The sequence below is a fragment of the Rattus norvegicus genome, chromosome 6, assembly GCF_021556685.1.
Source record: "Rattus norvegicus strain SHRSP/BbbUtx chromosome 6, alternate assembly SHRSP_T2T, whole genome shotgun sequence".
Lineage (NCBI taxonomy): Eukaryota > Metazoa > Chordata > Mammalia > Rodentia > Muridae > Rattus > Rattus norvegicus.
This window is the reverse complement of record NC_141539.1, coordinates 98,802,016-98,811,197: the sequence shown is the minus strand read 5'-3', so window position 1 is coordinate 98,811,197 and position 9,182 is coordinate 98,802,016. Positions and strand designations below refer to the sequence as shown.

Below are 9,182 nucleotides of genomic sequence, written 5' to 3'. Positions count from 1 at the left end.
TGATCTGGCCAATCAGATGGCAAGACAGGTTGCATGTGCTCCTCTGAGGAGGTGGTTAAGAAGCAAATGAGTACCTCCTCCGTCTCTCTTCAAGGACCTTAGGACTTCACAATTATCAGAGAGAGGGCCACAGACACGTACAGCATGTGAAGGACAAATGAATGTTTTGAAGAGCTGCTAAGATTCTGAGGCTCAGCCTGCTACAGCAATACCCAGAAGTCACTGCTCCAATTCAGAGTAAAAGTGTGGACCAACGAGACTGACCATACCCTCCTCAGGGATACAAAAAGTTATGCCAATGTCCCCTCTCAGGAGTTTGCCTACAGTCCCGAGTTCTAACAACTGCGGAAAGCTTTCTAGTGTGATTAGAAATCTATCCTCCGAGCTGGGGAGGGAACAAATCGTTCTTTTCACAAAATTTCCTTTTGCTAAAAAATGCCTTTATTTCCAGCCAGATAAAATTTTTTCAACTGTATATATGGTTACACATGAAAAGGTACACCTCTGTCGTCGGCCTTGTTTACAAGACCCAGAGCTTCTTATTAATGTGAGTATCAAACAACCTTCTTTGTCTCTGAAACATAACTCAAGTAGGCGGCCGATGGACCTGCCACACACGTGTTCGAGGATGGGAGTGGCACGGACTTCTTCGCCAATGAGTCGACGTGGGATGAAGGATGTGGAGATTAGATTCCACCGGCCAGTCAGCAGGTGGCATGCAGCGGAAGCCCGCCTGCTGACCGCACTACTGTGGTGGTGGCCCTTCTATGAACAGGAGACAAAGAAGACAGACCTATATGCAATGTGGAGAGGCCTTTCGCAGAGTGCGAACACCATTAGGTGGACCCCAGAACGAGTAAAGGCATCATGAAGGTGACTCTACCGTGTACACTACTGAAGAGTATGGCACCTTTTTATTTGACACTCAATAAATATCTAGTTACTGGAAGGAAGAGACTCAAGACACTTGAGCTGTTGTCAAGACAACAGAGGTCGTCGTGGTGTCCAACCTCTGTTCTCAACACTGGGTTTAGGTTGGGAGCTTGAAGGACGCCCAACTGCGGTTTCTTCGAAGCGAATCAGTCTGCTTAGAATGCCGTCCGTTTCCCTAGAGAGACTTTTAACTTCTTCATCAGCATTTGATCTTTCGCAGACTGCACTATTGGCGTGAAGAACAGTGTGGGGTGCTCCACGGAAAGTCTAGATTTGTCTCTTGAAGTTAAAAACAAGAAGCCTGTTTGGCTGAGGATCCCTAGGACCTCCTGTGTTACCCAGCATCTCTTCTTTTGGCTTCTGTCCTTTACTCCAAGCCTGAAAGCCATGGAGACTCCGGGGTGGGCGGTGCACGTCTCTGTAACATCTTACCTCAGTATCAACTACCGAAGTGTACCATGGCTCCCCGGGACTTGACAGAGTGGCTCTCTTGAGGCTCTGCCCTTCGCAGAGTTGTGAACATTTGCTCCGTGAAGGTGAAGGTGGTGTTAAAAGGCAGGAGCTGGGGACTTCCCACACAAGAAATCTCTGGAAAGATCCCCCTTTCTCTTTGTTGCTTCCCATAAGGCTACGGTTGCAATTCTGGTGACACATAGGAAAAGTTTCTAAACTCATCCTGGTTAATCATAGGAAGATGTCCCTCATCGATCGGAGTTAAAACAGGCTCTTCTTTTATGAAGTCTGGGTCAAAATTGCTGACGTCTTCTCGGGATTTCTGTTAAAGAAAAATGGAAACTGTGGTCAACTTGCCTATATCTGGGGCTTCTGCCTCTAGCATGGGACTCTCAGCCCATTCTCAAGAGTTCAGAGTTCTGTCCTGCAGCCTTGGTCAGTAGCAGCACTTCCGATTGTGAGCCTGGTGACTAAGCAATGCTTCGTGGCCACTCCACCACGTGTATTATAATGGCCTTTGCCAACTGCCAAGTCGCTAGTCCCATGCCCCGCCCTCTAGTTACTGCATCCTGGAAGTGGGTCAGCCTTGGACCGTGAGGCTAATGTGGCCACCCAGACTTGCTTATTACTTACTCGCCCATCAGCCTCCATTTCACTGAGCTGCGGTTTCCCAGCAGGCCTTGCTGAGGGGCATGCCCACTCACATCTGGCTGGAGGTCGGGTAAACTCATGCTCAGCTCACTTAGTGTTTGCACACACACTACACATTTGAGAGGACTGAGATTCTCGAGTCACTTTCTGGTGCTGTCAGGCTTACGGCAAAATGTATATAACCCGTTACGGGTCAGAAACAATACACCCCGCAAGGCTGGAGCTGGTGGGATTCCCTCCAGGGCTGCGGGACATCCGAAGTCTGAGTGGCTGACACAGACTAAGCTCACTCTGTTTGACAGAACTGTGCAAACGAAATCTTTGCAAACAATCTAAGGAGGTCCGTTTCTTTTTAATCATTGTTAGAGCTCCCGCATATCTGACAAGGACGCTTCTCCTCCACCTTCAGACTGTGTCTCCTCCTGACAGTCTTGATCTATTTTTAGCCTGTTCTCCTACTCTGGATCCCTTGATGCCTGTACGTACAGCTCAGTTCAAAGACTGTGAGCTGGGCCACTCTCAGGCTTGGTGGCTTAGATGGCTACCGTTCTTGCCCTCTGTATTTCTCCAAAGGGGCTCTGCCTGCCTGACTGGCCTGAGTCCTCTATCACTGTAGCTATGACAAGCTGTGCAGGCCCAGGAGCCGGGCTCAGTGAAGGAGCACCTGGTATCTTCTCTACCATCATGGGGCTTGGGAGAGGCACAAACGGTGCCCCAAGAATATGGGGAAAGTTGGGGCTGAGGATTTAGCTCAGTGGTAGAGTGCTTACCTAGGAAGCGCAAGGCCCTGGGTTCCGTCCCCAGCTCCGAAAAAAAAAGAACAAAAAAAAAAAAAAAAAAAGAATATGGGGAAAGTGGCTAGGAATAATGACGTCAATTAGTTAAATTCTTCCAGGGAAACTGAAAGCAGCTTAGGCATACTAGATGCTGGGATCTTCTAATTTAGTTTCAGGGAGGGTAGAGCTAGCACAAGTGAGAGACAAAAACTTGGTGAAATAGTCAGCACATGGAGAGTCACTGTCTCGGGGGCGACCAGCCCAGTCTCCCTCTGCAGCAGGGGCTGGCCAACCTTCACCCGGCCATTCCACAGGAGATACCAGCTTTCCCATGGACTTTGGTCATCTGAAGAAAAGGGAGACTATTATGGTGGCCTTGACACTCACGATTCTGGGTCGGAAAGGCGGTTCTAGCTGGCGATGGTTCAACTGGACCCAGTCGATTTCCTTAAAGAAAGGATGTCTCAAGATCTCATGCTCGCCTCCCTGAGTCAGGCTGCCCAAGCGCATGGTGGGGTTCTTGGTCATGAACTATGAGAGGGAAAGAGAGAGAGAGACTGTTATTCATTCATTCATTCACTCACTCACTCACTCATTCATTCATTCATTCATATACAGCTGCCTCACAGGGCAGCAGGCAGCAGCCCTGGCAAAAGGCCTTCTGGGAGGTTTTTGGCTGATCGTGCTTCACTAGCTGGATTTTCCATCCCGGGCAGTATGAATCATGCCTTAATGTCTCGACTGCCTGAGTGGATTTTTGGCCTTCCCCGCTGCCATTTCAGGCACGGCCACTAAAAGAAGGCTGAAGGGTCCAATTTTCTTTTCTGTAAACACTGGGTATTTTTCTTTCCTCTCTAGAGAAAGGCAACTCCTTGTGAACTGGCGTGCCTTTTCCCAGCACGGCAGCTGTGGGCTGCCCTTAGGAACAGCTGTGCCACTGTTCTGTCCGCTGCACGTCTGGCCAGGGTTCCTGTGTGCTCCTAGGACCACAGAGAAGAGGGAGAGTCATTGTTGTTGAGATCGCTATAAAACGTCAGCAGGGTGAAAAACTCTAGAAACTTCCGTGTCTGGCTCTAGGGAAAATGAAGGTTGGTTGCTTGCCTTCCTATGGCTAGGATGTTAGAGTTCACGATGGGACTTTTCTGTCTTTAGATGCCCCTCTTCTGTTCTGGGATCGGTTCCTGGTGTGAGACCGTGGGACTGCACAGACCAAGCTAAAACAAAAATGCCAATATTCACGTGCTGTTCACACACAAACATTCCGTCTTCATACAAATTAGAGGACATTGCTTGTGCTCAGCTCCTGGGCCTTTTGGGCTAACTCCCCTTATTACAAGTGGTCTTGATGTTTTAATCTTTTCCTAATGAAGGACTCGGGATAATTCACTTTTCAGGGCCAGAATATCATTTTAACTTCAAATGATTTTCCTTTTTTTTTAAAAAAAAAAAAGCTAAATGTGAATAAAGGTTGTTTGGGTTGGGCATGGTGGTGTCTGTAATTCCTTTGAGGCTGAGGCAAGAGCGTGGTGAATTCTAAGTCAGCCTGGGCTATAATGTAAGGTCCTTGTCTCAAAAACACAGGCTATAATGTAAGGTCCTTGTCTCAAAAAACAAAGCAATAAAACAGGCAGCCTTGTGGGTGCGGTTTAGCGGGAGAGTGCTTACCTAGCACAGAGAGGTGCTGAATCCTATCCCAGAACCATGGGAAACCAACAAAGCAAAAAGGTTGTTGTGGTTTTACTGAAGTTACTTTAAGTTTCTTTGTGCTTCTTCCAAACTCAATCTCCAGTACTGGAGACCAAATCCAGGGCCTTGTGTGACAGAGGCGAGTACCCTACCTCTGAGCCACACCTCTGGACTCTAAACCAAGTCATCTGTAAAGAGACTAACGACAACTTCTGACAGTCACCAAATATCTTTTTCAAGTTTGACTTGTGAACATAAAACAAAAGTAATTCTGTGTTTATAGGAACTGTTTGGAGCAGAAATGTAATGATTTTTTTTCCCAAAGGCAATCTTGTTGTTGATGAAGGCACAGAAGTCAGCGACGCCTGGGTCATGCCAGGAAGCCAGAGCTATGACGGTCTCAGTGTTGGTTTAACCGAGAAGGATCGTGCTAAAGGAAAAGGCGGCCACATGTCCTCGGCACACAGCAGTCCTACGCCACCCACTTCACAAAATGTTTAAAAAGATGTCAAAGGGGTTGGGGATTTAGCTCAGTGGTAGAGCACTTGCCTAGGAAGTGCAAGGCCCTGGGTTCGGTCCCCAGCTCCGAAAAAAAGAATAGAAAAAAAAAAAAGATGTCAAAGGGGAACTGGTAAGAACGAAGACGCTGATAGCGTTTAATGGTTTCTCCTCTCCTCGAGTGACAAAGAATTAGAGGTTCTACCATACTGGATTCGAGCTTAGGACTCAAAACAAAGTAAGCATTCGAAGACATGGGTCCAATCTCAGCTGTTTGCACTGCAGACTGTAACTGGACGGGTATCTGCAATGTTATGAGCTCATTAAGAATTAATAATGAAATTAAAAAAAACTTGAGAAAGGACCACAGAAAGAGACCCAGATGGCTTGTGGGAAGCCCCTACCTCAGCCAGTGATGGGAGCAGAGGATTTCTTGTGAATGTGTAGGTGCAACTTGTAGGAAAGAGGGACAGTGCAGGACTCTAGATGCTGGTGTGGCAGAAGCACTGTTGACTGACTCTGATCGTTCTCCCTGCTCCTGCCACTGAAACTGGGACTGAATGGGGCAGAAGCATTGTCTAAGGAGGAGCAGACAAAAACCACCGTGGTGACTTTTCTGAAGTGCACACTTCTAGAACTGGACCGGGATGGGCCTCGGATGGTAGATACCTTCTTGTGAGGTTCTGATCAAGCTTTTCGAATACTCTTAATTTAACATTTTTAAAGATTTATTTCATCTCTAATTATGGGCATGTGCGTTTATCGCTGTGTGGCTAAGGGCACATAAGTTAAGGTGCCAGCAGAGGTCAGAGGCATCAGATACCCCCGAGTGGCACTAGAGGTGGCTATGGGCTGCCTGCATGGATGCTGGGAACATGGGTCCACACTCTTAACTGCTGAGCCATCTCTCTGGTGCTGTGACTTTGTTTGTTTGTTTGTTTGTTTTTTGTTTTGTTTTATTTTGTTTTAAACACCTTGACTTGAGCTTTTTAGATATAATCGTCTTCCACATAAGAGGAAAATCTGGCTAACCCAGCCTGATAAGAGTAACTTACCCCTCATCAAGGAAGCTTCTTTCTGCAATGACATCTCGACTATTCTAAAGTTCCACAACTGGTCAAAAGAGAGACCGACTGATCGTGCCCAGTATCCAACCCCAGTGCATCCACAATGCAAAGCCTGTACAGAAGGCTCAGGGAAAGTCATGGAAGAGGGGCGGAAAGAGTGTCAGAACCAGAGGAACAGGATGCCTGCTAGGAGACAGTTGACCTGAGTAGTAACAATACCACTTGGCATGCCAGAGGGGATGGGAAACTCACAAGGTCTCACCTCTAGATGAGAACAGGCAGACGATGGCTGCCAAGGGAGGAAGAATCACTGCTGCCCAGGGATGAGCTCCCGGGTAGTTTATCCAATCCTAAGAGGTTAGCCTTAAACACATGTACATGAGACAGAACCAAGTGGACCAATAGGCACTGTGTGTGTGTGTGTGTGTGTGTGTGTGTGTGTGTGTGTGTGTGTGTGTGTGTGGTGTATAATAATATTAAAGAAAAAGTCATGAATGTGAGCGGGAATGTGGGGGCTCTGGGAGGATTTGGAGGGGGAAGGAAGGGGTTAAAATGGTGCAAACATGATACTTAAAAATTATCAAAACCAATTTCAATTAAGAAGAGAATAACCTTCCATTCCACTTACAAAGTTTATATTGCATGTTTATACAGTGAGTGCAAGGCAGTGCACTAAACCTGGGAGTGTGCAGGTGACAAAGGTATAGCCATTCCATCCAAGTGTCAATCAAGAGAAGAGACCAGCAGCAAACTATGACACACAACTGGAGGCACTGGGAAGAAACAAGTAAACGCTGTGAGAGCTTGGAGGATGCTTCTGCAAACAGCCTTGGAGCTGGCATTAAGGATGTTAGTGAGTGTCGTGGAGGAGTTGGCGTTGAGAAAGTCAGTACACCTGCCTGGATGTACACAGCACCTGGGACACCAACAGAAGAATGAACAGCTCGGGACGGCTGGCACATGAGGATGGCAGGGTATGTGTGTGGGCAGGGAGTCTGACCTAACACAAGTGTATAAGAAGGAAGGAAGACTGGCCACAGTGCCACGAATAAGTAAGGAACCTGGGGAAGGGAGCACAGTGATATGGGGCTGGGGAGCACAGTCAGGTGAGGGAAGGGAGCACAGTCAGATGAGGGAAGGGAGCACAGTGATATGGGGCTAAAGAGCACAGTCAGATGAGAGAAGGGAGCACAGTCAAATGGGGTTAGGGAGCACAGAGACTGAGACAGTCAAAATGACAGGCAAGTTCAGAAACTACAGTGCTTGTAATCAGGGAAAGGGAGAGTTTGAAGCAAGTTCTAGAAGTTTTTAAAGAAGAAACATGCCTAGGGCTAAGTGAAAGGGTAGAGTCTGAGGTCGGAGCATCTTCCCAGGCTGTCTGACAGAGCCAGGCAAGGCAGGCCTTCCAGCCTTACTATTGATGGCACCATCAACAGCAGTAGTCAGGGGAACAAATAAAAAAACAAGTATTCCTTAAGATTTCGCATCAGTCAGAATCAAAGTAGAGTCACCTGTGTCGAACCTTAGCAAAGCTGAGAGGTTGTGAAGGAGGGGGGCATACTTGGACACCTGGTAACAAGAACTGTGACAGAGGACTGCCAGCAGCACACATGCCACCACCACCTTCCAGAGAAAATACTTCTGCAAGGTTGTCTGCCCAGTGCTTCTAGTTTATCAACCCTTGTTATTGATTATAAAGCCTGGGATTATAGTTTACGGAACGCTCCTCATTTGGCCTTCAAGAATTCCCCCTTAGTGTCACCCTCCCACAACAGGCTCCTGGTTTACATATTGGCATGCGGGATACCATTGCCATGCCAGATCCTGACTAAGCATGTGGATCTTTGGAGAACCTCTGTTTATTGTTTGATTTAATTAAGGATTTTAACATCTTGCCAAATCTGGGTGGTTGACATGCTCAGTTTTGTATCTGAGATAAAAAGCACCCGCACAGAGACAACTAAGCATGTCTATGTGGGGTGCAGGCTGGGGTTAGATCTCTCAGTGACATGTGAGGGTAAAAGGCTGAAGCTGGGAAGGTGGGCAAGACTGTTTGATGAGAGAGTAAGAGGGAGAGAGGGAAGGGTGGGCAGGATGAAAAGAACTGAGGCCCATTTTTCTTAACTCACATCGTGCGGTTGAAAACAATTTCCGTTATTTATCATTTAAAAATGATAAGCAATTCATTTAATTTATTCATTTAAATGCCAAATTGCAAGAAGGCCACTTTAGATATGGGATACCTTCAACACTGAGCTTTTGCTCCTTCAGAGGAGTGGCCTGGGTTTGATCAGTGATGGGTATGGAATCCCCGGGTGGCCATACAGACTGCCAGAGCCCTCACATGAGGCTGGTGTCACTTGCCAACTCTCATGGCTTCTGATCTCAGGAATAGAGGAAGAAAAAAGTTCTACCTGGACATGATGACTCACACCAATAATTCCTAGCATTCAGGAAGCCTGTTGCAAGTTTGAGATTAACCTAGACTACCGAATACCAATAAGGCTCAGAGAGAGGGATGTATGGGGGGTGCAGATCTAAGATGACAAAAGCTGAACACAAAGAAACCAGAAACTCTAGAGTGTTGACTATTACGACAGGAAACCACTGTAAGGAGGAAGTAAAGGGGTGGCACTAAGGGATAAGACTTTTGGCGGGGAGTGGATCACAGCTCCTATGTAACTACTCTCTCCAGACACGCAGAGTTAAAGAGTTAAGAAAACGCTAACAGTCCTATGCCTGACATGGGTCACAGCACACGTTCTGCAGGAGACAGAGCTGGAGGCTGGAGGGGTTGCTATCCTGGACTGCAAACAACTGTCTCTGAAAACACTGGTCTTCTGCTCTGAATCGTGACAGCCCAAATGCTTTTGCAGAAAATGTCCTCAATTTGTTCCTGCCTCTAATGGACTCAGATGTTAACTCAAGTTAACAGTTCACATCTAAGGTCATTCTTAAAATATACCTTACCTCCACTGACCTCTCTGAGGAAGGTCCAAATGAGAGAGCTCGCCAAGAAGGCAGAGTGCGGCTGCAGGAGACTCTGAACACATCCACCAAAGGAAGGAGACAGTTCACAGGGCCAACAAAAGCACTTGTTAAATAGGGCGAGTGAGTG

General features: G+C 47.2%; 1 protein-coding gene across 4 annotated transcripts in view; it reads right to left on the bottom strand.

Annotated features, from left to right (window-relative positions):
* Nucleotides 1–418: 418 nt before the first annotated feature.
* The window catches only part of Prkch (protein kinase C, eta), a 198,970-nt gene continuing 190,206 nt past the window's right edge, over nt 419–9,182 (bottom strand). For 3 of the 4 annotated variants that reach the window (XM_087554889.1, XM_087554886.1, XM_087554888.1), the window contains 2 exons: nt 3,201–3,344; nt 419–1,708 (listed from right to left, as the gene is read on the bottom strand). In XM_087554889.1, coding sequence (XP_087411015.1) covers nt 1,562–1,708; nt 3,201–3,344 — 291 coding nt within the window. In that variant the 3' untranslated portion in view covers nt 419–1,561. 4 annotated transcript variants of the gene reach the window in all.